We start from the raw sequence: 27,875 nt of genomic DNA on the forward strand, positions 1-27,875 counted from the left end.
ACCGAACCCGGGTTCTGACCCGAACCGGTCCAAACTGGATGATAAGAGGCAGAAATAAAGACAGATCTGTTTATTGAGGAATTTTTACTGAGAGCAGCAGGTTCTGGTTCTGGTTCTGATCGTTACAGAGAAACATTTCAGTAAAATCACATCAGCATCTTCAAAAGCAGCTGTTCAAAGGTGAGAATGATCCGGTTCCGGTCCCATCGGGTCAGATGGGCATCTGAAGGTCCGAGTACTCGTCCTGCCCCTCCTTCTCCTCTAGGTGGGGCTCTGCATCGTCAGCATCCAGCTGCAGGTCAGAGGTCAGAGGTCAGTTTGTGGGTTAAGGTTGACATCACGGTGACATCACGGTGACATCACTAACTCACACTCAGAAGCTCTCTGGGGCTGAAGAGACGCGGCAGCAGCAGCATCCTCAGAGGGATGGTCAGCAGCAGCATGAAAGGGAACGCCAGCGCCGCCGCCGTTGCCATGACAACCCACAGCAGAGACAGGCACGTCAGCTGGACCAGCGTGAACAGGTGCATCCGCAGTGTCCTCACCTGGGACGGGACAGGGGGCCGCAGGTCAGCAGGGACCGGGATCAAGTCAGTAGGGACCGGAATCAGAACCGGGCCTTACCTTGCGGACGTAGTTCTGGTCTGGATGGTACTTGGGAGGCATCAGCAGCAGGATGAGACGCTCTGTCAGCTGGATCCCGTTCAGTGACATCACACCCATGTAGAGGAAGATCCCAAACAGAACCGCCAGGGGGATCTGGCGCAGAACCTCTCCGATAACGATGGACAGACCTGACAGAGCAGACCCGTTCAGAACCCAGCAGTCTGGAGGTGACCCAGGTGCTGGTGCCGAGACGCTGCCTTACCCACTAGAACCGCCACCAAGAACCCAGTCACCCTCTGCTCCTTCACCTCCTGGACGCGCGGCTTGTCTCCGGGGTCCACGGCCTTGCTCATGACGGTCAGGGCGTTGGTATGAGTGACCGAGCGAACCGTGGCGGCGGAGAGCCACGGTAGACCAAACAGGGCCGAGACTCCGCCCACCACCACAATAATCAACAGGTCCAGATGAAACCCGGTTCCTTTCACCAGCATCCTCTCCTTCTTACTGACAATCAGCCTACAAGACAGATAAGACATCTGTCAGTTCACATCAGAACCTGGACCAGAACCTGGACCAGAACCTGGACCAGAACCTGGACCAGAACCTGGACCAGAACCTGGACCAGAACCACATGTCAAGAGTCCAGTTCTGCTAAACATTAAGGCTTTATCCCCACCAGCCCTGTTCACTTCGCTTCAGTTTAACTCCAGTCCGTTTGCCTATAAAATCCGGTCCAGTTGGTGAGGCTAATCACCTCTGACCTCTGACCTCTGGTCCTCCAAACCTCGGTCTGGGTTCAGTTGAAGTAAAGCGGACTAGAGACCATATCAAAACCAGGAAGTGGACTACAACACAAGGCATTCTGGGTAAATCCAACCAAAGCTAACATGCTAGCCTAGCGCTAGCAGCAGAAATGTCTCCTGGTCTTCAGCCAAAGACTAAAGAGAAATCCTCCAACACTAAAATCTGACGCCTCCATCTTGTTTCCATCTGGTGAAGAAGGAAGTTGCTCTCAGTGTCTTCAGAGGTTTTTGTGTGGTTTCCTTCAGTGGTTGTTGGTTCAGCGCCCCCACAGGCCAGGAGGGGAACAGGTTGGTTTGACTCAGAACCACAGCAGCTGCAGGTGGAACAGATTGAATCTATAGGACTGTCAGGTGGAAAACAACCTGAGTTAATAGAAATGGTAAAAAAATAAAAAATAAAAAATTGTTGAATCATTATGTAAACAAGTCCTAAGACCCAAAGTTATATTACCAGGACCTAGTCCAAAAGTCAGGGAACAAAGTTCCAACAATTCGGACCCTAATTCTAGTCACAAAACCAAGAGAATCAGGACCATGATTTTAGTCAAACGTTCCTCCTAAACCCAAACTGACCATATAAACCTGGTTAATAGTCAAGAACCACTTTGTCTGGACAAAGAGTCTAGTCAGACCAACAAGGTTAAGTGGACCATTTCTGGTTCCAGTTTTAGGTTTTAGAAAGATGATGTGGAAAAATTACAATAAGGTCACACCTGCTAGTTGTATTGCTATATGTTTATTCTAAGTTCTTGAATATTCCCATCAAGTTTTCACTATTTGGGTCACATGTAGAAGGTCGGACGCTGTTTTCCACAGCTGCATGGGAACCAGACCGTTGGATCTCTTATCCTATTTGTATAAAACTCATGTGTTTCTCTGCCTAGCAGAGCTTTTCATCCAGACCTGCTTCATTCAAACATCTCTGAACTCTCTGTATTCTGCACAATATATGAATAAACCTGACAGTGATTGGAAATAGTATTTCTTCCATGACAAAAGAGATCAATGTTAAAACTATTTGAGTCAGAATTCCTAAATGTACAATGATTCCTTATTGGAACTGGGTCTGTCTGGTTCCTCTGAGGTACTGGTACTGACTACATCCCTGATGAGCAGTAAGTTCTTTACGCTGTGATCTGTGACTCCATGAAGATGAGGATGAAGACCAGGATGGCTGGCAGGATGCTGGCTCCCATCATCCAAACTGGAAACTGGCCATCAGAACCCAACGGAGAAATCAGCCAGCTACGCTTCTCCGGACTGGACACTGAGAATCCGCTGGGAACGTTGAGTTTCTGTAGACCGACAGGAGTAGAGCGGTTCACTGTTGGGGTCAGCAGGATGTGGGATTAAAACAAACTGCACCCTCACCTGGGTGTAGGTGTCTTCCACACTGTAGTCCACCAGAACCATGATGAGGATCGCAATGGGGACCCCAAAGTCTCCGATGATTCGACGGATCTGAAACACAAGGAATGAGGCTTTAGATCGGCAGACGCTGGTCGGCTGCTGGAGATGTCCAAGTCTTCGACAATGGACCAGTTGCTGAGAATCCTGGGAGACACGGACCCAGTCGTCTGGACTGAACCATCTGTCTCTGGTTGAGGACTTCAACCTTTCACCTCTGAACCCTGATAATCAGATTGTGAGGCTCCAGCAGGTACTCTGGGTCTGGGCTGGGGGTGTACTGGCCCCGTCCCTCTGCTCTGGTAGGTACTGACCCGTCCTGGGAAGAAGGAGCTGTTCTTGAACTTCCGCAGGTAGAAGGCGATGAAGTACGTTCCCGCCATGAGGACCAGTGAGAGCAGCGCCGTGTTCGGCTCTCCAGCGGTTCCCCCGGGACTCCCGGCAGTCACCGAGAAGTTGCACAGAGACGGAGATCCGCTGTTGTTTCCATGGAAACAGTTCTGGAGTGGGTGCTCCTTAAAGATCTATGAGAGAACAGAGAAGAAGTGGAGCCCAGCGGCATCACAGCTGGAATCTTCTGCAGGCTCCTGGACTGACCTTGACCAGCTTGGCGAAGGTCTCGTAGATGAAGATGAGGGAGATGAGAAAGGAGAAGATCTCCTGAGTGAAGCGAGAAACAAACCGAACCAGGATGCTTCCCTCCAAGGCCACAGTGATGAAGACGATCAGCACCAGCCAGAAACCGATCCAGACCCGGCCCGTCAGATACTCGATCTCGTTGTCTTTGCAGAACTGCAGAGAAACAGAGCGGCCCAGTTTCAGGGCGCGTCCTGACAGCTGTGGGGCCAAACAGTTTCCACAGAGGAGATGGGAATGATCACCTCGTACAGACAGATCTAACAACTGGCTTTTAATTCACCTTTTCCAATTCATTTAGATTTTTTTAAAAGCGGTTCCATTTAATCAACGTGCCGTCCCAGTAACTAAACCCAGTATAAGGCTGTTATCTCACAACCTCAGGCTGGATCTCAGTGATGGACACACTTCCAATAATCTGCTAAAGGTGGAGCTAGTTTTTAGCTTAGTGCTTTAACATTTTTGCTAACTTTGAAAACATTTAGTGCATTTAGCTTCCCCTTAATGGTTTTCTCCAGATAAGCACTAATTTACTTGGCTGTGTTGTAAACTTTCAGTTGAATAACGTTTGACGTTTTGTTTAGTTACGTTTGGTTATCAACTTTTTAGAAATTCTTCAACTCCCTAAACATTTATATTCATGCTCTTATTTTGAAGGGGATGAAGGGTGCTTACAAAGCAGATCGGTTTGGTCTAATTCTCCACCCATGATGCGGGGCAATAGTTTATTCTGTACCCAGAATGCATTGCAGTAGTTCTAAAATAAACATGCTTTCTGACAAGCTGCTGCATCCTCGGTGCACGAAGGAGCATTAAGGTAGATCCTTCCTCCTCCAGCTGTTAGACTCCAGAACCAACAAACTCAGCAAGTTTTCACATTTTACTGTCAGTTTTCAGTAAACAGTTTGTTCTTTTAATGGACGAATACACATGGACATGCTGGACGTTTTCAGAGTACGCAGTCTTTATTAAATGTACAGTATCTTATGTTGTATTTGGGGCCTACCATGCAAAGCAATGGCAGGAACCTATTGTTATGCACCTATTACCGTTAATGCGGCTCGAACCGCTGAATGCACCCCTACAAAAGTGGTATCCAAACGTGCAGCTTGATCACAGCATTGGAGCTTTTACTTCTGGTGGGATTCTGAGTTAATATGGCGACAAAAAAACAAAAGACGCTTTTTGCCATTGTTGTGTTTGGGGACAGATTGGATGAGTCATCACAGCTACCAGTTCATGACTGACAATTAAATACCATAGCAACGGACCGATCAGCGCAACAGCTCATACAGTCGGTCTGGTGCGTGACTCGTGATTGAGAGAGAAGGAGGAGAGAGGAAGAAGGACAGCACACCGTGAAGGTAGAGAACGGAGGATGAGACGACAAGAAGTGAAGAAAACAAATTTTAGCTCATACGCTCATTTTAACATGCAAGTCCGTGTCAGTTGATGTTCTCGCGATTCTCCTCATGCCGTCGATCGAGCTGCAGCTTCAGCGTCGGAACACCGGGTCCAGACCGACGCGCGCGCTTTGGCAGGCCCTGTTTAAATTTCTTCAGAAAATTTCTAGTTCTGTCCTTACTGTACAGTTTGCAGTTTTCTTTCTACTGGATTTTATTGTTTGAACCAGGAGAGCTCACCGTGTAGAAAGCTTCCTCAAACACCAGCAGAGGTCCAGAGAAGCCAATCACCAGCAGAGGTTGAGCTCCCAGTATGCTGAACACGATGCCCTGCATCGCTGTGGCAACAATCAACTCGGACACGCCGATCAGACCCTCGGTCTTCTCACCTGCATCACAGGACAGAGGTTAAAGGTCATCCTGCTGGTTGTCCTCCATCCCTGCTGAGGGTCTCACTCACCAAGCAGTCCGCCGAAGGTGATGGCAGGAGACAAGGCAGCGAAGTAGATGAAGATAATGGCCGCCATACACTGAGGGTTCAGAGCATCCTGAATGTCACCAAGGTACTGAGGGTACCGCCGGGTCACATCCTGGATCAGACCGCCAAAGAGACGACCCGAACGCCTCAGAGGAGCTTCGGCGGACTTGAAGGGAACCAGAGAATCTGAGAGAGAAGATCAGCGTGAAGTCAGAGGAAAGAAAACGCAGCGACCTGAAGCCAGACCCCCGACAGGAAGCTGCCAGGCTGATGATGCAGAACACTGACCACGTCTTGATCACATGTCAGTGCTTTACTGAAGCAAACAAATTCTCCTTAGGTGTGTGTGCGTGGTTGTTTGTTCAGTGTGTCTCTGTGTCGCTCTGCGATGGACTGGTGACCTGTCCAGGTGATCCAGCCTCTTGCCCTTTGAACTCTGGAGATCGGCACCAGCACCTGTAGGAACCCCACTAGAAATAAGCGTGTTGGATGATGGACAGTCTGGTTATTGTTAGAATTATTTCCTGATCCCTGTGCCTCTCTCTCTGTCCGTCTTCCTCTGCTCAGGGCTTTTCTCCACCATTCAACCTCCTCAGTATTTAAGCTTCTCTCTTTCAGTCACTGCTTGCCGGATCCTTTCGTTAACTTTCTTGTGTTCCTTTGCTGATTTCCTTATTGAGTACGTTTTGCTCTTTGCTCCTGCTTGGCTTCCCGTGTATTTTGTAACTTAATCTTCATAAAGTCTTCAACCCCATTCGCTGCCTCTGTTTCTGCTTCTGGGTCCAACATCAACCACGGCTCATCATGACCACCCTGATGTTTGAATGTTGTTGATCTATTGTTATGCTCAATTCTGCTTCCGTTTGTTCCTTTAACCATCATAAATTTGATGGTAAAACTTCCAGAAAAGCTTATTCACGTAATTAATTTTGGTTTTAGTTAATAGCAGAGCCTCTAAGGAGAAGACAATGAGCCACCTTTGTCCTGCTGAAAGCTGCTTTGTTTCTCCTGCAGCTTGCCGCTCTGCTCTCTCTCTCCGCTCTGCAGGGTCTCTCCTTGAAGCTCCTCCCTGCTGGCGTCAGGTGGGGGCAGAAGCACGCTGCGCTCCAGGAAGCGGTCGACGGCCGTCAGCAGGTCCTGCTGGCTCTCTGCTCGGTACGCCGCCTCATGGAAGCTCTGGAAGAGAACCACCACATGTAGTGGCGCCACCCGGTGGGCGTTTCCAAGAACATGAGCAGGAACACACCTGGTCCGACATCAGCATGGAGACGGAACGGCCGATCTGGTGGTACTCCAGGCTGGCAGTAGGAGGGCCCAGCAGGAGGAAGAGGAACCGGACTGGGACGGAGACTTCCAGAACAGAGTCCAACAGAACCGCTTCCTGCAGTCGCACAAAGGCCAGGAAGGGCCGGTCCAGGAAGCCCACGCTGCCTGCAGTCACAGCACAGGGAGAAATGAACCTTCTGCAGATTTTCTGGATCGTGACCTCCTGACCCTACCAACTGGCCACTCATTCACACACACCAGCACCCTCAAAGGTGAAAGGTCATATGAACTCAGGTGGAAGTCCTGATCGGAGGAAGTTGATGTAGACGGGAGAACAAAACTTCACCTGGATGCTGCCAGGAGGTCAGAGGTCGGGTCCTGTTAAAAGTCCGTCTCTCATGCAACACTAAGTTACCCATAATGCATCTGTGTTTTGTAATTTCAGGTTAATCTCTGCACTTTGACATGATACTGGATCCACGGATCAGGAGCCGCCGTCAATCATTCGTCCATCATGTTAGATAGTTATCAGTCCAGGGAAACGTCGTCGTGTTTCTCTGGCTGCCAATAATTTCTTAAGAATTGTTATTATAACTGCACAGGTCAAATTTTCCATCCATTTTTCTGGAGGTTTTGTGCTGCTCACATGTATTGCATTTAATCAGTCAATCAAATTTTATTAGTATAGCACATTTCATCATCAAGGCATTTGAAAGTGATTTACATCATAAACACAGAAACACAATGAAACATACAATCAATAATCAAAACACGACAATAAGTCAAATTCCATCAATAAATCTGTAATTGATCACGTTTCAAATAAAATCCTAATCAGGTTGGTTTTTAGTGGAGTTTGTATCCATAACAGGTTTATCTGTTTCACTCCTGCTGTGTTTTATGGAACTAAATTCCTGCTGCAGTTTCTATTCACCGAGTTCAGAACCGTGGAAACGGGCCGGCTTTAACTGATAATTCATGTGTGTTGTCATGGCGCCATCTAGGGGATTTTCTGTGGTACTGCGTAGTTTGCCTGTATGGTAATTAATGCGCGCACACACACACACACACACACACACACACACACACACACACACACACACACCAGCCTCATAACCCGTTCCCTCAGGCCGATGGAGTCGACCGCTTCCTTCTGATCAAGGAAGATTCACTGGATGATCTGAAATCAGTTCTCCGACCCTGACCCTGACCCTGACCCTGACAACCCCCCCCCTTACCCACAAGGACGACGGCGGCCTCAGCTCGCTCCATCAGCTTTCCGTCAGGTTGTGATTCACATGGCAAAGTCTCCTGCTGGACAGAGGTCAGAGGTCACCCAGCTGTGTGACCTACAAGAGGCACCAGAACTGACACAAAAATCTACATTTTCAAAATGATTGAAAAGTCAGATTCCTAACAACAACCAACTTTCAGTCTGGTTTCCATGGTTTCCATAGTACTGAGTCTGGCCTAGTCAAAGTGCTCAGACCACAGTGCTGATTCTGTTGGACCTCAGTGTTGACCCGGTTGTGTTAGTGAACCAGTGGCAGGTTCTCATATGGGCCACATGGCAACTGCACAGAGCGGTACCCTGAGGGCGGGGGGACAATCTAGAGTTATAGCTCTAGAGCTACAGATCTAGAGTCAGCACAGCTGCTGCTGCTGGATCAACCTGCTGGTTCTGGTTCTGCATCCAGAACCAAACATGAAGAAGAAGCATTCAGTTTCTATGCTTCCAGAAAACTGAAAAACAGGCGAAACCCTGAGTTCCTTTAAATCCAGACTGAAACCTGATCAGTCTGAACATTCAGTTGTTACATTCAGTCGTAACAACTGATTGATTATTGGCCACTGATCGATGGTTTCATGGTGAGAAGCTAAACTGACTTCACCTTCCTGCTGACATCAGCCTCTCTGTGATTGGCTGTGTTCCTGGAGAGCTCTGATTGGCCGGTGTGTCTGCCAATCGGGGAGGAAAGGTTGGCTGCAGAAATGTTCCTGCTGAACCAGCGAGGATCCTGCTGATCATTGGGAGGACTGGAAGAGACAGGAAGTAGTTCAGCAAAGGGTGGATGTGAGAACCAGAACCAACTAAGAGGTGAACTGAACAAAATGTAGAGGTCAGGTGGAGGTCAGGTGGAGGTCAGGTGGAGGTCAGGTGGAGGACAGGTGGAGGTCAAGTGGAGGTCAGGTGGAGGTCAGGTGGAGGTCAAGTGGAGGTCAGGTGGAGGACAGGTGGAGGTCAGGTGGAGGTCAGGTGGAGGTCAGGTGGAGGTCAGGTGGAGGTCAAGTGGAGGTCAAGTGGAGGTCAGGTGGAGGTCAGGTGGAGGACAGGTGGAGGTCAAGTGGAGGACAGGTGGAGGTCAGGTGGAGGTCAAGTGGAGGTCAGGTGGAGGTCAGGTGGAGGTCAAGTGGAGGTCAGGTGGAGGACAGGTGGAGGTCAGGTGGAGGTCAGGTGGAGGTCAAGTGGAGGTCAGGTGGAGGTCAAGTGGAGGTCAGGTGGAGGTCAAGTGGAGGTCAGGTGGAGGTCAAGTGGAGGTCAGGTGGAGGTCAGGTGGAGGTCAGGTGGAGGTCAGGTGGAGGTCAAGTGGAGGTCAGGTGGAGGACAGGTGGAGGTCAAGTGGAGGTCAAGTGGAGGTCAAGTGGAGGTCAGGTGGAGGTCAAGTGGAGGTCAGGTGGAGGTTAGGTGTTGTACCTGTGAGGCAGCAGCAGTGTCCTCAGCACGTTGTCTCCGTCTCCGGCTCTGACCTGCTCGCCGTCCAGCAGTCGCTCCACCACTTGCTGAGCCACGCCCCCCAGACTGCTCTGCTGGAGGTCCAGAAGAACGGCGCCTGCAACCAGAACCGGAATCAGGGCTCACTGTTAGAACCTCCACCCAGGAGACTGGGGACATCGTCCTCACCGTGGGACAGCAGCTTCTGTAGGACCAGCAGGGACTGGATGGACAGGGGGACGATGTGAGCCGTGTCCTGGTCCTCAAAACCTGTCCACCGACCCGACTCCCTCCACTGCAGATCGTGATTCTGGTCCATCACCAGCTCCTTCAGCTGCACAAACATCTGACACACACACACACGCACGCACGCACACACACACACACAGTGTGACTGGAGACGTCCTCTGATGAGGCTGGACCTCCTTCGTGTCCTCTGACCCGTCTCAGCACCAAACCAGCTTACAGACCTGGTTAGAACCTGCTGAACTGGGTCAGTTCAGAAACAGAGCCCAACCAGAACCTGAAACCCAACTGGACCCGACCTGCAGCTGTACCTGGTTCTGTCTGCTCCTTGTGTCCAAACCCGGCATCCTGGAGACCAGCAGAACTGAACCTGCTGCAGAGCTGAGCCCAGACTCTACCTGATGTCCTCACCTGTCCCCGCCTCTGGATGCCCCGCCCCTAATCCCACCTGGATTAACCAGGATCAGCTGCCGGTTCCTGTTTCAGCCTCAAACATTCCACAGCTTTTGTTGTCGTCTTTCACCTGGTTCTGTTCCCACCGGGTCTCCTGATGTCATTGTGTTGAGCCCGGTTCTGACCCAGGTCTGGTCCCACACCACTAGCCCGTTAGCATGTAGCATGCTAACACTCATCCCTATTAATTAAAGAGACGAAATGACGCTGAATGACCTATGACCTACAGAGGGTCAGAGTCAACATGTCAGGCTCCAAACCCTGAATGCAGCAGGTAGCAGTTCACCTGGAAAATGTGTCAACATGGTTACCATGGTTACACTGGTCACCTTGGTGACATTGGTCAACCTGGTTACCTTGGATACGGGGACGATGCGTCCTCTGGAGCTCTGCTTCACCTGGCGATGCTGAACAGCTGGAATATCATCTGACCTTTGACCTGAGTGGGTGGAGTTACAAGAGAGGAAACATGACTGAGTTGGTGGAACTGTTACATTTTTCAAAGTAAGAGCCCTGAGAAACTTAGAAGAGAAGCAGAATGAGATGATAGAAGAGGTTCTGGTGGTTCTGGTTCTGATCCAGATGATCACAGCCTTCTCTCAGAGCAGTCTGAACATGTTGCTATCGAGGGATCGGCAGCAGACTGGTTTAATCCCAGTGATCCCAGTTTGTCCTCCAGCTCCAGGGCTGGTGGAGTCCAACAGGGTTCTGGCCTCGGCCCGACCCGCTTCACTGTGGTTCTACTTCCAGTTGGTGAAACACCAGACAGCACAAGAGAATGTTTCTGCTGATGACACTCAGATTTATCCATAATCCAGGTTAATCCAGCCTGTTAGTAGATTACGGACATTAAAACCCAGATGGCCCCAAACTTCCTGCTTTAGGTTCTGACCCGATTGAATTTGTTTTTGGACCAGATCCTCTGAACAGAACCTGATCAGTGGTTATTTAACCAGGATGTTATGTAACCCTATAGGAAACGGTTTCTAGGACGACCTTGTGACCTTTTCCAGTCTGAGCTGGTTGTGAAGGTGGAAGTGATGGTTCATCCTGGATTCATCTCTTCGTCCTGCTGCAGATCCACAAACCGATTCAAAATATCGGCCTTTTATTTTGGTTTCCCATAGAAACCAGAGGAGCCTTTAAAACCAAGGTCGTGTTTTGTGACGGATCCGGATCGTCAGAACTTGGTATCAGCAGAGTTCTGATGGATCATGAGACGTTTTAGATATGAATGTGCTGTCAGGTTTGGACTAGGCCGCAGCGTCTCAACATCTCCTGTAGGAGAAACCATCACTTGATGATCCTGGTTTCTAAAAATGTGCTGCAGCTGATTTAAACTCCCTGCTGCAGCGACCTGTTGCTGCCGTTCTTTACGCTGCTGCAGGTTTTCTGCTGCAGGTTTTCTGCTGCAGCGTTTTCTGCTGCAGGTTTTCTGCTGCAGGTTTTCTGCTGCAGGTTTTCTGCTGCAGCGTTTTCTGCTGCAGCGTTTTCTGCTGCAGGTTTGTGGTGTTGGACAGAGAAAGAGACGATTCAGAGATGGAATCGGCTCCAGATCTCATTTCTTTGGATTTGATCTACCACTGCTTTCATCTGTAGTTGTTTTAATTTACTTTGTTTTAATTTTAGTTTGGTTTAGTTTTAGGTTTTTTTATTTTAGTTTTGCCTCTTCAGAACCAGATCTGGATCTCTCCGGTTTTACCTGCTTAAAACCGGATCATCTGTTTCTGTCATCTCTGGATTATCTGCAGTTTTAGAATCTAATCTGATCTTCAGGCTGGATCTTTTTCTCCATCAGTCTTTCAGCTGGTCCAGACCGGGTTCTGGTTCTGGTGGTTCCCTCCTGAGGGACCTTTAATCTCTGCAGCCCACAGCAGGAGCTCAGGTTACCATGGGAACCAGCTGACCAGCCCTCCTCATGCAGCGTTCATTCATCCGTCCAATCAGATGACCCGGTTCTGCCAAGAGAACTGCTTGACTTGAAGGTTCTGATCCAGTTCTGATCCGGTTCTCCTTCAGCTGGATCAGAACATTCAGTGAAGGTTGATCCACACTCGGTTCTGTGGTGTCAGCGGTTCTGACCATCAGCAGCTGTCAGTCCTGTTCGGGTCAGAACAACCCGCATGTTGGACCGCCATCAGAACCAGAACCTTCAGAACAGCAGTGTCAGCAGCCGGTCCGGTTCGGACCCGGACCGGTTCACGGAGACATCAGAACATGACGAAACCACAGCAGCAGACACTCGGACCTCCTCCAGAACCTTTTGGACCTCAGGAACCTCTGCAGTAGGTTCTGAACCAGAACCGGATCAGAACCCTGACCCGTTTTATGGCGCTCACCTGGAGAGTTCTGCTGGTCCAGAACCATCTGCTCTTCATCATCACGCCGGCAGTGAGGAAGAGGAGCCGCTGGGTTCTGGTTCTGGTCCATGCAGGGTCAGAGGTCAAACCTGAGGAGGAGCAGCGCAGGTCAACGACCCGACGATGATGATGATGAAGGTCCCTCAGGCTGAGCTTCATCATCATCACCTCCATGCTGGAACCAGCAGAACCAGAACCTCCTGATGGATCTGTGTGTGTGTGTGTGTGTTTGTGTGTGTGTGTGTGTGTACCTGCTGGGTGTACTGGTCCGTTTCGGAGCTGCCGGATCAGAACCAACCGGGCTGCAGCAGTTCTTATAGCGACCCGTCTGTGTGGGTGGAACCAGAACCCGGTAATTATCTGAGCTGAACCCAAACATGTTTACCTGGAAACACCTGAGAGCCGCTGGAGGCGCCGGTTCCCACAGAACCACACGGACCGGGCCGGAACCAGGCTGGTGAATTTCTCTAGCATGATGAACAGAAATATGTCGGAAGGTTCTGAAACTTCAGAACCGGGTCCGGTCGGACCAGCTCATGGTTCCCCTCCGTGCTGGTTTTGCTCCAGAAGATCCTGGAGGTCCAGATCGGGTCCACTTGGGCTGGAACCGAGGTTCTTGTGGGTTCTGATCCCTACTGTGGAGGAATGGGCCCACGGTATGGTACCTCCACCACCGTTCTCCTCTGGGTTCTGGACCCAACGGACCGCGCTGGTTCCACCAGTCCAGAACGCCGCACCTTCCTGGACTGGTCCGGTTCTGGTTCTGATAATGCCTCAGTGTTCCTCCGATCAAAGAAACTGCTCTTCCTTGATCTTCCTCTGATTCTAACGGCTGCATGACCATCAATACTGCAGGAGCCGGTTAATCACCACAGATTCAATCCAGGTGAACCATCCAGCTGATGCTAAAGCTAGCACAGCTAGCAGCGTCAACAGGTTCATGCAGCTTCAGAGTCCTCTGGACCGGGTCAGAACCGGAGTGGCGTTTCTTCTTGTTTCTGCTTCTGAACAATTTTAACAGGAAACAGATTCACTGCAGGAGAAACTTCTTGAAACAAAGATCTACAGTCGGACCAGAACCATGAGGAGGTGCGTCGTCATCATCATCATCATCATCATCATCAGTCAGATTATCGGTGAATCACGACCAAAACATCAAACATCATTTATTTAAACTCATGTTGTCAAAACACACAGCTGTTCTTAGCCCCGCCCCCTCATTGTCGTCACGGAGACGCACTCCGTAAACACAGCAGGGCGACTCACCTGTGGGAATCTGCACACACCCACACACACAAAAAACACAGAGCTGCATCCGCTCCGAAACAGAACCACGTAATGGGTCAGAAGTTCTGGAGGTTCTGGAGACATGATGGAAAACAACAATGGGACACATGTTGGACCCAGAACAGGTCATCAGAACCGGGTCAGTCCTGCTTGTCCTTCGTCGCCTGGCTCCTCCTCTTCCTCAGCTCCTCCAGCCCGTCCTGGATCCGCTCCAGCGCGGCCCGGTCTCCCGCCTGCCGGGCCCGGTCCAGAGCCTCCTGATAGAAACGGGCAGAGTCATTCAGCCGGCCTGAGGGACAGAACCAGAACCAGAGGTCAGAACCAGAACCAGAGGTCGGAACCAGAACCAGAGGTCAGAACCAGAACCAGAGGTCGGAACCAGAACGGCCCGGTCCGTCCAGGTCAACCCACCTGTGTGCATCAGGATCCCTGCCAGGTTCTCCAGCAGAAGGTGGTGATCCGGATTTTCCACGGAGATGCTAAGGTCCACCGCCTGCTGGATCAGAACCAATGCGTCGTCATGACGACCCTGCAGGTCCAAGATGGTGGCCAAGTCGCTCATCAGGACCAGAGTCTGATGGGGACACGGAAGAGTTCAGACTAGGAGTCTCCAGGTGTGTCTCCAGGTGTGTCTACCTGTGGGTGATCCTGTCCTTGCTCTTGGTGGCAGATGTCCAGGGCTTTCCTGTAGTCGTGTCCAGCCAGGTCCAGATCCATCCGTGAGACTCGGTACCGCGCTCGCGAGTCCAAACACAAACCCAGCAGAAGGCGAGTGTCTTTTCTTAGAGCTTCTTGCTGCTCTGGAAACAGAAACACGAGTCACTGAAACGTCCCCCCTGTCTCACCTGTCCCTCTGTCTCACCTGTCCCCTGTCTCACCTGTCCCTCTGTCTCACCTGTCCCCTGTCTCACCTGTCCCTCTGTCTCACCTGTCTCTCTGTCTCACCTGTCCCTCTGTCTCAACTGTCCCCCTGTCTCACCTGTCCCTCTGTCTCACCTGTCCCTCTGTCTCACCTGTCCCTCTGTCTCAACTGTCCCCCTGTCTCACCTGTCCCCTGTCTCTCTGTCCCCCTGTCTCTCTGTCTCACCTGTCTCTCTGTCCCTCTGTCTCACCTGTCTCTCTGTCTCACCTGTCCCCTGTCTCTCTGTCCCCCTGTCTCACCTGTCCCCCTGTCTCTCTGTCTCACCTGTCTCTCTGTCCCTCTGTCTCACCTGTCTCTCTGTCCCCCTGTCTCTATGTCCCTCTGTCTCACATGTCCCCCCTGTCTGTCTCACCTGTCCCTCTGTCTCACCTATCCCCTGTCTCACCTGTCCCTCTGTCTCACCTGTCCCCCTGTCTCTCTGTCTCACCTGTCTCTCTGTCCCCCTGTCTCACCTGTCCCTCTGTCTCACCTATCCCCTGTCTCACCTGTCCCTCTGTCTCACCTGTCCCCTCTGTCTCACATGTCCCCCTGTCTCTCTGTCTCACCTGTCTCTCTGTCTCACCTGTCCCCCGGGCTCTCTGTCTCACCTGTCTCTCTGTCCCCCTGTCTCACCTGTCCCTCTGTCTCACCTATCCCCTGTCTCACCTGTCCCTCTGTCTCACCTGTCCCCTCTGTCTCACATGTCCCCCTGTCTCTCTGTCCCCCTGTCTCTCTGTCTCACCTGCCCCCCTGTCTCTCTGTCTCAACTGTCCCCCTGTCACACGTGTCCCCCTGTCCCACCTGTCTCTCTGTCCCTCTGTCTCACCTGTCCGTCTGTCTCACCTGTCCGTCTGTCTCACCTGTCCCTCTGTCCCCCTGTCTCACCTGTCCCTCTGTCTCACCTGTCCCTCTGTCTCACCTGTCTCTCTGTCCCCCTGTCTCACCTGTCCCTCTGTCTGTCCCCTCTGTCTCACCTGTCCCTCTGTCTCACCTGTCCCCTGTCTCTCTGTCCCCCTGTCTCTCTGTCTCACCTGTCCCTCTGTCTCACCAGTGTCACTGTCCCCATGTCTGACCTGTCCCTCTGTCTCACCTGTCCCCCTGTCTCTATGTCTCACCTGTCCCCTCTGTCTCACCTGTCCCTCTGTCTCACCTGTCCCCCTGTCTCTCTGTCCCCCTGTCTCTCTGTCTCACCTGTCCCCTCTGTCTCACCTGTCCCTCTGTCTCACCTGTCCACCGGACTCTCTGTCCCCCTGTCTCTCTGTCTCACCTGTCCCTCTGTCTCACCTGCCCCCCTGTCTCTCTGTCTCAACTGTCCCCCTGTCTCACCTGTCCCACCTGTCTCTCTGTCTCACCTGTCCGTCTGTCTCACCTGTCCGTCTGTCTCACCTGTCCCTCTGTCTCACCTGTCTCTCTGTCCCCCTGTCTCTCTGTCTCACCTGTCTCTGTCCCCTGTCTCACCTGTCCCTCTGTCTCACCTGTCTCTGTCTCACCTGTCCCTCTGTCTCACCTGTCCCCTGTCTCTCTGTCTCACCTGTCCCCTCTGTCTCACCTGTCCCCCTGTCTCTCTGTCCCCCTGTCCCTCTGTCTCACCTGTCTCTCTGTCTCACCTGTCCCTCTGTCCCTCTGTCTCACCTGTCCCTCTGTCTCACCTGTCTCTCTGTCTCACCTGTCCCTCTGTCTCACCTGTCCCCCTGTCCCTCTGTCTCACCTGTCTCTCTGTCTCACCTGTCCCCTCTGTCTCACCTGTCCCTCTGTCTCACCTGTCCCCCTGTCTCTCTGTCTCACCTGTCCCTCTGTCTCACCTGCCCCCCTGTCTCTCTGTCTCAACTGTCCCCCTGTCTCACCTGTCCCACCTGTCTCTCTGTCCCTCTGTCTCACCTGTCCGTCTGTCTCACCTGTCCCTCTGTCTCACCTGTCTCTCTGTCACCCTGTCTCTCAGTCACAACTGTCACTCTGTCCCTCTGTCTCACCTGTCTCTCTGTCCCCCTGTCTCACCTGTCCCTCTGTCTCACCTGTCCCTCTGTCTCACCTGTCCCTCTGTCTCACCTGTCTCTCTGTCCCCCTGTCTCACCTGTCTCTCTGTCTCACCTGTCTCTCTGTCCCCCTGTCTCACCTGTCCCTCTGTCTCACCTGTCTCTCTGTCCACCTGTCTCACCTGTCCCTCTGTCTCATCCTGTCCCTCTGTCTCACCTGTCCCTCTGTCTCAACTGTCCCCCTGTCTCTCTGTCTCACCTGTCCCTCTGTCTCACCTGTCCCTCTGTCTCACCTGTCCCCCTGTCTCTCTGTCTCACCTGTCCCTCTGTCTCACCTGTCTCTCTGTCCCCCTGTCTCACCTGTCCCTCTGTCTCACCTGTCCCTCTGTCTCACCTGTCCCTCTGTCTCAACTGTCCCCCTGTCTCTCTGTCTCACCTGTCCCTCTGTCTCACCTGTCCCTCTGTCTCACCTGTCCCTCTGTCTCACCTGTCTCTCTGTCCCCCTGTCTCACCTGTCCCTCTGTCTCACCTGTCCCTCTGTCTCACCTGTCCCTCTGTCTCACCTGTCTCTCTGTCTCACCTGTCTCACCTGTCCCTCTGTCTCACCTGTCCCTCTGTCTCACCTGTCCCTCTGTCTCACCTGTCCCCCTGTCTCTATGTCTCACCTGTCCCTCTGTCTCACCTGTCTCTCTGTCTCACCTGTCCCTCTGTCTCACCTGTCCCCTGTCTCACCTGTCCCCCAGTCTCACCTGTCCCACAGTCTCACCTGTAACTCTGTCTAACCTGTCCCGCGGTCTCACCTGTCCCCCTGTCACTCTGTCTCACCTGTCCCTCTGTCTCACCTGTCCCTCTGTCTCACCTGTCCCCTGTCTCTCTGTCCCCTGTCTCTCTGTCTCACCTGTCCCTCTGTCCCCCTGTCCCTCTGTCCCCCTGTCTCACCTGTCCATCTGTCTCACCTGTCTCTCTGTCTCACCTGTACCTCTGTCTCACCTGTCACCCTGTCACTCCTGTCTCTCTGTCTCACCTGTCCCCCTGTCCCCTCTGTCTCACCTGTCCCCCTGTCTCTCTGTCCCCCTGTCTCTCTGTCTCACCTGTCCCTCTGTCTCACCTGTCCCTCTGTCCCCCTGTCTCACCTGTCCCTCTGTCTCACCTGTCTCTCTGTCTCACCTGTCCCTCTGTCTCACCTGTCCCCCTGTCCCTCTGTCTCACCTGTCTCTCTGTCTCACCTGTCTCACCTGTCCCCCTGTCCCTCTGTCTCACCTGTCTCTCTGTCTCACCTGTCCCCTCTGTCTTCTCGTCGTCTGGCTGCTTCTTGTGCTTTTCCAGTTTCGCCTCCAGTGATTCCACACAGAACCTGAAACCGTGTTCGGCCAGCTCCGCCCTCCACAATAGAAGAGAAAGATTAGTGACCTTTGACCTCTGATAACTGTGGCTAACCAGAACCAACATGGTCCTGATATACAACTGGACACTAAGTGAACTAGTTCTTCAGGTGGCCCCGCCCCTCACTTGTTCTGCTCAGCATAAATGGTGGCCAGCTTCAGAGACATCTCAATGACAGCGTTGTCGTCCTGGAAACAGACAGGAAGTGAGGTGGAGGGTCTGGGACTGAACCAGCTCAGAACACCTTTGCAGGTGAGGGGAGCTCACCTCTGGAGTTCCTCCTGCCAGCATGTAGCTCATGGCTGCTTTGAAGAGCTTCTCTGCCTGAGAGGAAGAGGAGCAGAGATGAAGATGAGGAGAACCAACTCACCAGAACCAGCCTGGCTTGGACTGGGCCGTACTCACAGTGTCCAGCTGACCCTGAATGTAGGCCAGGTTCGCCATCTGAGGAGGACGCCACTGATGATTCAGTTAGCAAGGACACAGCAGGACAGACAGACAGACAGACAGACAGACAGACAGACAGACAGACAGACAGACAGACAGACAGACAGACAGACAGACAGACAGGTCACCTGGCTGTAGGTGTAGATGACGGCCTGGTCGTTGTGGGTCTGCTGGGCCAGTGCTGCCGCCTGGTGGAAGAAGGACGAAGCTGCCTGCAGGTTTCCTCGATGCAGGCTGAGCTGCAACAGAAAGCGGACGGTTACTCTGACCAACTGGACCCGCAGGACTCATCGCTCTAGACCAGATGACCCGAGTCGGCGTGAGATTTGTCGGTTCCCGCCGACTGACGCGGGCCGCAGAGGTCGGTCCCGACCCGACAGGCCTTTGGTTCTGGATGAGTAAAGGTCGGGCTAGGTTCTGAACATTCTGCCCTCGAGTCCGGACCCGGTTTCCGGGCCACCCGGCTCATCTCAGCTGACATGGGAACACAGAACTTCCTGTGGGTGTCTGTCTCGGTTCTGGTTCCGTTCCAGCTTCTGTACCTTGGCTTTCTTCAGCAGCAGAATGATGTCGTCCTCCTTCCTCTGAGCTTCGTCCCTCTGGTCTTCATTGGTGGAGCTGAACAGGGAGAACGCTGCAGGTCAGCACAGAGAGAGGTCAGAGGTCAGCACAGAGAGAGAGGTCAGAGGTCAGCACAGAGAGAGAGCTCAGAGGTCAGCACAGAAAGAGAGGTCAGAGGTCAGCACAGAGAGAGAGCTCAGAGGTGAATCCCCAGGTTTCTGACAGGTGAGTGACTGAACGTACCGACTGCCGCCCACAAACCTCCTCTTCTTCGGTGGTATTTTGTGCCGTCTTGACGTCTGCTTTGAGCTTCCCAGCATGCTGCGCGGCGTCTCGCATCAGAAACAACCCGAGCAGAGGTCAAAGGCCACCTGTAGGGGCGGTAAGCTGTTAATGCAGGCGGTCCAGGTGAGCCCAGGTTCCCTGCGGTGGATGAGGTATTGATACGTCATCAATATTAATAAATGCTAGAGCCAATCAGAAACCGCCATGAGGAGACGCTGCTGATGTTGGTCGGTACTGACCTGACCCCTCCAGAACATCTGGATCGGCTGAGAGTTCGGCTGAGGATGGCTCGCAGCATACAAGAAGCCGCCATCTTTACTATTTACATAATGAACGGAAGTCATGCCGTGAAATGCCGCACCTTCAAAAATAAAAGCCTTGTAATCTACATTTCCGCTGATTTTCAGCAAATATAATAAAAAATAATTGGTGTTTTATTCTTCCGAACTGATTTTAGTTCATTTTGGTAAAATTGCTGAAAGCATAACCCATCAGAACCAGAGGTAAACTTCCAACAGGGACATGCGAGTGTGGCGAGAGCATCATCACTACATGTGAAGAATGCAAAAAATTTAAAACAAGAATTAAGGAAACATGGTGTGGAGGCACTAAGAGTGAATAAACACGACAAGATCAATAAAGCATTTATTAAATTTCTAAAGGAAACGGGATTTCATATATAAGATTTTAGTTTAAGTAGAAGAGAAAAACTTTGTGGGCGTCACTCCAGCACAGTAGGTGGCGATAAAACGGATGTCATCCACCTTAAAACTCAAGAAGAAGAGAACCAGCGCTAGGAGGTTAAAGTAGTTTTATTTTGGTTCTGAACTGTTCAGGGAGTAGATTCATTAACTGGGCCAGAACCAGGCAAAACCGATCCTGGTTTTGAATGTTTTCAGCATCGAGAAGTAACTTTAACCGACCCGGTTCTGTCCAAGTCAGCAGTGAAGGTCAGGCATGGAGTGGGTTCAACCCGTAGGTCCAGAACCAAACATGGTGCTACTGGTCTGAACCAGAGGTCCAAAATAAACCACATCAGGCTCAGCTGATCAGACCTGTGACCTCTGACCCTCCAGCTGTCAGTGGGGGCGTCTCTTTGGAAGACGGAACCAGAGTGACGTCATGGACCCAGAACAGAACCGGGTCCAAACATTCAATATTTTTTAATCAGAGAATATGTTAGCAGCAAATACTGGTCCAACGGCCGGATTCCTGGTTCTGACCCGGTCGTTTTACATCTCCAGAACCAGGAACAAAGACCATCTTCGATCTGAAGAGGAATCACTCCGACTCTTTATTCTGCCTGGTTCAGTCCAGTTAGTCAAGTTGGTCCAGTTGGACCCGGGTTGGTCCAGTTTGTCCAGCTGAGGACTGCTACAGTGTGCTGAACTTCCTAGCGTTCTGCTCAGCAGAACCAGCTGTGCTCTCGGCCCAGAACCGGCTCACTGGGCCGGCCGGTGATCCGTGAACCTCTTCAGGTGGAACCTCAGGACTCCTTTGGTCTTAAAGGTCTTGCCGCAGCTGCAGACATGCGGGCGCTCGCCGGTGTGGTCCAGCTGGTGCACGCGCAGCAGGGAGCTGGTGAAGAAGAACTCACCGCAGGTGATGCAGTAGTGGTTCTTCTCGCCGGTGTGCGCAGCACGCTGGTGGGTCAGCAGTGAGCCGGATGTGATGAAGGTCCGGCCGCAGTCACGGCAGCCGAAGGGGCGCTCGCCGGTGTGAATCCTCTCGTGGGCTCTCCAGGAGTTGTGGTAGGAGAAGGCCTTGTCGCAGTAGGAGCACTGGTAGAGCTTCTCCTTGGTGTGGCTGAGCCGGTGCATCTTCAGGTAGTGAGCGATGGTGAAGCTCTTGCCGCAGTCGGCACAGCTGAACGGCTTCTCGCCCAGGTGGAACAGCTTGATGTGAGAGTTGAGGTGGGACGACTGGGTGAACCTCTTGCCGCAGGTGGTGCAGAGGAAAGGCCGCTCGCCGGTGTGGGTGACCATGTGGGCCTTGAGGTGCGGCGCCTGTGTGAACCTCTTGCCGCACTCGGCACAGCCGTAGGGCTTAAGGCCCGTGTGCGTGCGGTCGTGCAGCTTCAGCCCCTGCAGGCTGGAGAAGCACTTGCTGCATTCAGAGCAGCGGTACTCCCTCAGGTCCTGGTGGACCCGCTGGTGGCTGCGCAGGCCACCCAGCAGCTTGAAGCCTTTCCCACAGGTGGGGCAGGTGTGCGGCTTCCTGCTGGAGTGGGTGGCCTGGTGGACCTTCAGGCTCTGAGCGTTGCTGAAAGTCTTGGAGCACTTGAGGCACGGCAGGCGCTTGGAGGTCTTGTGCGCCCGGCGGTGGAAGTTGAAGCCCTGGTAGGACACAAACATCTTGTCACAGATGTCACAGTGGTAGGACCGCTCCCCCTGGTGGGCCTGCAGGTGCTCGTCCAGCTGGTTCTGCTGGCCAAAGCCATCCCCACAGAACCAGCACTTGAAGGGCTTGGTCCCAGAGTGGGTCCGGTGGTGAGTCTTCCAGTCTCGCTTCAGGGCGAAGGTGCGGTCGCAGTAGGAGCAGTGGTAGGGCTTGCTGCGGCCGTGGACCTGCTGGTGCATCACCAGGCTCATCAGGGTCGGGTAGGTCTTCCCACACTCCCAGCACTGGTTGGGGTTCTGGCCCCGGTGGGTCCACAGGTGGGCCTCCAGGTGGGCCGGCTTGTAGAAGCCCCGCTGGCACATGGGGCAGTACGCCATCCTCCTGCCGCTGTTGGTGGTGCGCCACGGCAGGAGCTCAGGGTGGTCATCTGTGGAAGAGCAGAGGTCAGAGGTTACGGATCTGAACCGGTTCTGAGCCTCCGTTGTTCACATCCGACCATAAACCGACTCCACAGAACAGGCAGTCAGAACCAGAACCAAACTGACCCAACAGAAGCCTCACCCAGAGACAGGAAGTCCCGCCCCTCCAGCCACACCCTGCAGTCAGTCAGCTTGACGCTCAGCTTCTTCAGGAGAGGAAAGGACCGGATCTCCACGTCGTCGCCTGGTTCTGGTTTGATCTGGGCCCTGCAAGGTCCCGCAGCCGCATCCTGGAACAGAACCAGAACCTTCATCAGAAACAGATCTGAGGAGATTTTGGATCTGATTGGTTGGTAGACGTGAGGCTGAGGCCAGCTCCTAAAAAACAGACGTCGTCCCTCCACCAAACTATACCTGACACCATGCAGTCAGACTGCTGCTCTAGAGTCAGTGACCTCTGACCCCAGCCTCAACTCCAGACAGTGTGTCCTCCTCCTGCTGGGTCAGAGACGGTTCAGGTTCCTGGGACTAGTCTGGGGTTCTGGTTCTGTCGGGTCGGTTCCTACGAAGATTGACAATTAGCTGATGATCCTGGTTTTCAGAACCAGCCCGGGATCCTGCAGGTTTTAGTTCTCTCCGTGGTTCAACACAGCTGGAACCACCTCTGAACCGCATCTGGACCACCAGAACCAGACCAACAGTCTGGGTCTCATGTCTGGTTCCTATCCTAATAAAACATCAGGAACAGAACCTGATCAGAACCAAGGTTGTTCTTTCGCAACTTTAACCGGTCGGGTGGGGCAGACCGACTGAATCGAACCCTGAATTAGCTGGTTCTGCTGATCCGGATGCTGACTGGAACCGGGCCAGTACCGATGGATCAACCATTCACACACCAGCTGCCAAACCGACCCGACTAACGGGGAGCTGGCAGCCAATCACGTCATCGCATGATGTAAACATTATCACACCTCGATGGTTATATGATGACGTCAGAGCCAGAACCGTCAGCAGAACCTCTAAGGATCTCAGGCTCAGAACCAGCTGCATGTTCCGCCCAAACTGCTGCATTTCTGAGGGGAACATTGGACCCAGAACCGGGTCGACAGAACCTTGAAGAGAGCACCGTCAGAGCAGCCCGGTAGCTGCAGCTCCCACCAAACTCCATTCATTTTCCGGCTGTTTATAGCTTCAGCTTCCAGCACTGACAGGAGCTTCAGGTTCAGGTTGTTACTTGGTTCGGTGAAAGGTTCTGCTCTGGTTCCGTTCTGTGTATCTGAAGCGGTTGTGTGATGGGAGCCAAGGTTTGGTATAACTAAACTGGATTCAGTTCTGGATCGGTTGATCCCGAACCAAATCAATCAAGGCTTCTTATCTGCCGTTTTCTGAATGGAGTCTGGTGGAGCGGTTAGCTGCTAGCTCCTCCAGAGTTCTGACCTGGTCCGGTTCCGAAGTTCGAACCAGCTCCTTACCTGTGAAGCCGGGTCGGTCTGCATCCCTCTGGGTCTACCACCAGGTCTGTGTTCGAATGATAGACCAGAACCGAGTCCGGAGCTGATACTGGAGCAGTTCCGGGACAAAGGTCACACGTTTAAAACCACAGGGGGCGCCATAGGTTTTACTGGTCAACCTGGCAGAAACAGAGCAGCTTCTTCTTCTCTGGACAGAAGACAGGACCACAGCAGCTGGAGTCGCCCCCCTCCCCAGTTTGTTACTGATCCAACAATTCTAACGGTCTCCAAGTCTAAAGTTTCTCCAGAACCTCAGTGGAGGCAGAACTGGATCCAACAGAAGGCAGAAAGCCTCCAAATAACGTCAAAACAGACTGGGAGATTATTTCATAAATGATGTTTATTCACTGCGACAGACTGGTGACCTGTCCAGGTGACCTGTGACCTGTCCAGGTGGCCCCGCCTCTCGCCCCGAACGTTGGCTGGAGAGGCAGCAGCTCCTCCCGACCCCACTGGGGACAAGGGGTTAGAAAATGGATGGATGTTTATTCAGAAAACGTGACGTTACAGAACCAATCAGAACACGTTTCCAGGACCAGGGTTCTAACAGAACCGAGCTTCAACTCTTATTAATGGAAGGAAAGCTTTTTGGGTTTCATTAAAATGTTTCAGGAGATCGGACCAGCAGCTCCAGAACCATCAGAGTAGAACAGAACCGCTGACCCGGAGAGAAAGTCATCAGCTGAGCCCTCAAAGCTGGCCCCCTATTGGCTCCCATGGTCACATGACCAGCAGGCAGTTTGCTTCAGTTTATTGTTTCCTAAATGGAAATTTGTTTTAGAGCCATTTCAAACAAACATAAAATATATAAAATGGAAATATAACTCACTATTTTAGGGACAGAATCAGGTGGTGTTCTTTCTGCTGCTTTTTATCCCAGGAAACTTCCAGCCAGCAGGAGGCGCTGGAGCTCCAGATGTAAATCAGGCTGAGCCTCGCTTTCTGAGCCCAACGACAAATAAAAAATGGCACCAAGGAGGTTAGCTAGCAGTAATATTTTTGTTTAAGCAGTTTTTTCTCAACCCTGAATGCACAGAAAAGCTTCAGATTAAACGTTTCCTGTTGTTTTTCACACCAAACGTCTCTAATGAACTTTTACAGATTAGTTTTCCTATTAACTGCCAGCTTATCGTTGATTATTGATCCCAAATATTTGTAGCTTGCAAATAACTCAATTTCTATTGTGTTAATAAATCGTGGGGTTCAACATCCATATCTGTTTTTGTAACATTTAGATTTAAATCTCGGTGGGATCAGATGAACGCTTCGGTCGGTCTTTGTCACTGCGCCGCGCTCTGAGAACCAGCTGCCTGAGGGTGGCGCTACAATTCGGCCTTTTGTTCACATCATCTCCCACTAGGCTCCGCCCACAGGGTGACATCACAACACTCACCTGACCCGGCCCCTCCCAGATCCTATCTGCAGGCGCAGGCTCACCTGAGGAACAGAGTCGCATCACAAAGGTGAGTCAGGTGACGAATCAGGGAGCGCCGACCCGCCCGGATCAGAACACGCTTCGGTCCGGTTATGTCACGGCCCCGCCTCTGTGAACAGACTGCTGGGGGCGGAGCTTCAGTCGGCCTTTTGTTACATCACTTCCAGGTGGGCGGCGCTCCAGGTCACATCAGTTCTGGGGAACTAGGCCCGGTTCAGCAGAACCGCTGCAGGAACTGGACCCTGAACATCACAGACATCAGAGTAGACCCACAGTGACTTAGACTTGTTTTATTGTCAATGCACAAAGAAACATAAGTGTGCCTATAATTACATCATATACAGATAATAATGTATTGCTACATATATGTAACTTGGTATTTTCAAGCAGTCTCAGTCTGTGACGGGATTGTCGAGCAATCAGTGGGAGAGTCTGGCTGTTCTGCAGCAGATGCTACAGCACCTCCTCTCAGACACCAACCGGATGAACCAACCACGGAGAGGATGGGTGGAGTCAGAGAGGTTCTGGTTAGCTCTGGCTATGCAGTGCCCATCATCCCCTCTGCTGTCTTCACAGAGACTCCCAGTCTGACAAGTTGCAGCTTCCAGACCAGATGGACATGCTGCTGGTCAGCAGGCTCTCAGTAGTTCCTCTGTAGAAGGTGGAGCAGATGGGTGGAGGAGGGAAGCCCTTCTCATTTGTCTCAGAAAGTGCAGGCGCTGCTGTGCCTTTTTCACCAGTGAAGTGATGCGAGTCGTCTGTAATGTGAAGCCCAGGACGAGGAGAGCTGAGTGGTTGGGTCCAGACCTGCTGACGTCCACAATGATCTCTTTTGACTTGTTGAGTTCAGGAGCAGGTTGTTGATTCTGCACCAGTCCAACCCTAACTTGGCTGCAGGAAACACGGCAGCCATCTTGGCTAAACCAAAGCAGCAGAAGAAGCCTCAGCACTGCCAGATATTTTTGTTCACATTGATGGACTGTTGACCTGAGGACTCAGAAAATAACTTTTCACAAGTAAGATGGACACAGCCATCTTACTTGTTTATATTTCGTGATCAGAATATTACTATACTGTATTTATGTCCACTGGCAAAATGCCGACTAATATTAGCTGTAAAGTTTTAACATTATTACAAGAACCTACCTTAGAAATAAAACATTATAATAAATATGACATGTCATAACGTTCACCAGTTCATACAGGTGGCAATGACTGTTATTAATATGTAATTCTTTCATTGTCAAATGTATGATGGCTCCCAAATCTCCCCTTTTTGTTTTGAAGGTTTCCTGAAGACACGATGTGAGGAAGAAGTGGGAAAATAAGGAGAGACTGATTCACTGAATCTCTCTGAAGCTACAACTCCTCAAAAAAAACAAAAAACAACCTTTATGTATAAAAACTATTATTATGAGAGGCTGTATGTTTTGTGGAGTTTCATACTGCCTTGTTTTGACGAAGCTGAAGTTGGTTTCTGATTCTAAAGGGCGATTCCACCTAATTTTTCACTACCTTCTGCATCTTTAATCAACTCTAGTTTAAAAACTACAAGACCTAGACTCTTAAAACCTGGACTGGATTATTCTGCTCCAATAGCAGAATATTTAGAACCATGTTTGGAATTTGTGAAACTTCATTTCACTTAACAGACCGCTGCAGAAGATCTTTCTTTCCAACAGCCATCACCATCTACAATAACTCTCTGAAGAATTAATGAGTTACACCAATATTTAATTTCTCTTTGGGATTGAGAAAGTAGTTTGGAATTAGAATTGAATAAAAAAAAACTGCATGGAACAAGTGTAAATAGTAATCTAAACATTAGTGAAGTTTCACAAATCAGAAGAAGGTTTCACAAATCCCAAACATGGATTAAAATATTCTGCTTTTAGTTTAAAATAATCTAATCCAAGTTTGTAGTAACTGGAGCAGTTCTAGTATGTTCCAGATGCAAAAAAAGTGGTAAAAATCAACCTTTATTTAGGTTTCACAAATCCGACAAAGTTTTCACAAATCCAAAAAACATGGTTCTAAATATTCTGCAATTAGTTGAGAATAATCCAGTGCAGGTTTGAAGTGTCTAGGTGTTGTAGTTTGGGAATTAGAGCAGATCTCATGTGACCGAAAAAAGGGTAAAAATTGCCCTTTAAGGACGTTTCACAAATCAGAAAAAGGCTTCATAAATCCCAAACATGGTTATAAATATTCTGTTATTAGAACAGAATAATCCAGTCCAGGTTTGAAGAGTCTAGGTGTTGTAGTTTTTAAACTAGAGTCAATTAAAGATGCGGAGGGTAGTAAAAAATTAGGTGGAATCGGCCTTTAGCCATTTCTGAATCGGAAACCAACTTCAGCTTCGTCGTGTTTTGTAGGTGATTGCAGCTGCATTATTGAACACACGTTGAAACCAGGACCATGTAGTTATCATTAAAACAATTAACCTGTTTTCTGTCGTATCTGACAGCTCCTGTACATGTCTAATGCGCATGCGTACTCATAGAACTTATGGTAGACGTGACAAAACACCTGTCTGGCTCCCGTCGTTCACTTCAAAGAACCGGCTCCAAGAACCGAAACGTTCGTGATCGACTCATCACTAACCCAGATTACCTCACCTGGAGAAGAACTCGGGACCGGGTGGTTCCGACACATCGGCCATGTCCAGTTGATGTAGCTGGCTTTAGCTAGCTGTTAGCATACTGCGGTATTTCAGTCTTTGCCCCCCCGGAACCAGCAGAGAAAAGTCAGAAGAAATCGTGTGGAAGCCTCCCTGCCAGACCAGAACTGGGTCGGAACCGAAGTCAGACAGTCTGAAACTCATCGGTCTGCGATCCAAACTTGTTCTGACCGAGCTGTTCCGGTTCTGACCAGTTTGGATTCAACCCACGGCGGCAGCCTCGTGGTTAGTGAGCTCCGTTCAAAGCATCGCCGCGCTGCCGTTTCTTCTTAATGGCGGAAA

At 51.3% G+C, this 27,875-nt stretch overlaps 3 protein-coding genes and 1 non-coding gene across 23 annotated transcripts; all 4 read right to left on the reverse strand.

Moving 5' to 3' along the window:
• Nucleotides 1-55: 55 nt before the first annotated feature.
• Nucleotides 56-13,389, reverse strand: slc4a2a (solute carrier family 4 member 2a). Of its 6 annotated transcripts, none has more exons than XM_044135047.1 (19): nucleotides 12,623-13,389; nucleotides 12,351-12,460; nucleotides 10,368-10,450; nucleotides 9,502-9,658; nucleotides 9,295-9,430; nucleotides 8,492-8,636; nucleotides 7,838-7,910; nucleotides 6,580-6,764; nucleotides 6,311-6,509; nucleotides 5,316-5,519; nucleotides 5,096-5,244; nucleotides 3,414-3,608; nucleotides 3,131-3,340; nucleotides 2,781-2,870; nucleotides 2,538-2,704; nucleotides 869-1,122; nucleotides 625-794; nucleotides 372-545; nucleotides 56-292 (listed from the first exon to the last, which is right to left on the reverse strand). In XM_044135047.1, exons 2-19 carry the CDS (start codon nucleotides 12,439-12,441, stop codon nucleotides 212-214), a joined length of 2,763 nt encoding a protein of 920 aa, XP_043990982.1. In that variant the 5' UTR covers nucleotides 12,442-12,460; nucleotides 12,623-13,389; the 3' UTR covers nucleotides 56-211. The 6 variants fall into 6 exon arrangements, with proteins under 6 accessions (XP_043990982.1, XP_043990981.1, XP_043990984.1 ...); XM_044135046.1 differs by having other exon boundaries at nucleotides 7,838-7,913; XM_044135049.1 differs by lacking the exons at nucleotides 12,351-12,460; nucleotides 12,623-13,389 and adding an exon at nucleotides 10,082-10,192 and having other exon boundaries at nucleotides 7,838-7,913; nucleotides 10,368-10,415.
• A 135-nt stretch (nucleotides 13,390-13,524) lies between these two features.
• On the reverse strand, nucleotides 13,525-19,553 carry ttc19 (tetratricopeptide repeat domain 19). Of its 4 annotated transcripts, none has more exons than XM_044135068.1 (11): nucleotides 19,448-19,553; nucleotides 19,167-19,294; nucleotides 18,905-18,996; nucleotides 18,491-18,601; nucleotides 18,321-18,359; nucleotides 18,183-18,239; nucleotides 18,042-18,103; nucleotides 17,810-17,913; nucleotides 14,295-14,458; nucleotides 14,070-14,232; nucleotides 13,525-13,915 (listed from the first exon to the last, which is right to left on the reverse strand). In XM_044135068.1, the coding sequence occupies exons 1-11, from the start codon at nucleotides 19,519-19,521 to the stop codon at nucleotides 13,788-13,790; spliced, it is 1,122 nt and encodes a 373-aa protein (XP_043991003.1). In that variant the 5' UTR covers nucleotides 19,522-19,553; the 3' UTR covers nucleotides 13,525-13,787. The 4 variants fall into 4 exon arrangements, with proteins under 4 accessions (XP_043991003.1, XP_043991001.1, XP_043991002.1 ...); XM_044135066.1 differs by having other exon boundaries at nucleotides 13,525-13,947; XM_044135067.1 differs by having other exon boundaries at nucleotides 14,295-14,461; nucleotides 17,804-17,913.
• Nucleotides 19,554-20,002: 449 nt separating this feature from the next.
• On the reverse strand, nucleotides 20,003-27,875 carry LOC122841608 (gastrula zinc finger protein XlCGF52.1-like). 12 transcript variants are annotated; one of them, XM_044135059.1, is made up of 7 exons: nucleotides 27,532-27,873; nucleotides 24,916-25,155; nucleotides 24,308-24,420; nucleotides 23,440-24,238; nucleotides 22,382-22,529; nucleotides 22,110-22,257; nucleotides 20,003-21,975 (listed from the first exon to the last, which is right to left on the reverse strand). In XM_044135059.1, the coding sequence occupies exon 7, from the start codon at nucleotides 21,923-21,925 to the stop codon at nucleotides 20,651-20,653; it is 1,275 nt and encodes a 424-aa protein (XP_043990994.1). In that variant the 5' UTR covers nucleotides 21,926-21,975; nucleotides 22,110-22,257; nucleotides 22,382-22,529; nucleotides 23,440-24,238; nucleotides 24,308-24,420; nucleotides 24,916-25,155; nucleotides 27,532-27,873; the 3' UTR covers nucleotides 20,003-20,650. The 12 variants fall into 12 exon arrangements, 11 of the variants coding, with proteins under 11 accessions (XP_043990994.1, XP_043990993.1, XP_043990990.1 ...); XM_044135058.1 differs by lacking the exons at nucleotides 22,382-22,529; nucleotides 24,916-25,155 and adding an exon at nucleotides 24,872-24,915 and having other exon boundaries at nucleotides 24,308-24,416; nucleotides 27,532-27,875; XM_044135055.1 differs by lacking the exons at nucleotides 22,382-22,529; nucleotides 24,916-25,155 and adding an exon at nucleotides 24,872-24,915 and having other exon boundaries at nucleotides 27,532-27,874.
• On the reverse strand, nucleotides 24,725-24,836 carry LOC122841864. Its single transcript, XR_006372461.1, has one exon. It is a non-coding gene; the product is annotated as a small nucleolar RNA SNORD89 (small nucleolar RNA).

The sequence above is a fragment of the Gambusia affinis genome, linkage group LG12 (assembly GCF_019740435.1).
Source record: "Gambusia affinis linkage group LG12, SWU_Gaff_1.0, whole genome shotgun sequence".
NCBI classification, from domain to species: Eukaryota; Metazoa; Chordata; class Actinopteri; order Cyprinodontiformes; family Poeciliidae; genus Gambusia; species Gambusia affinis.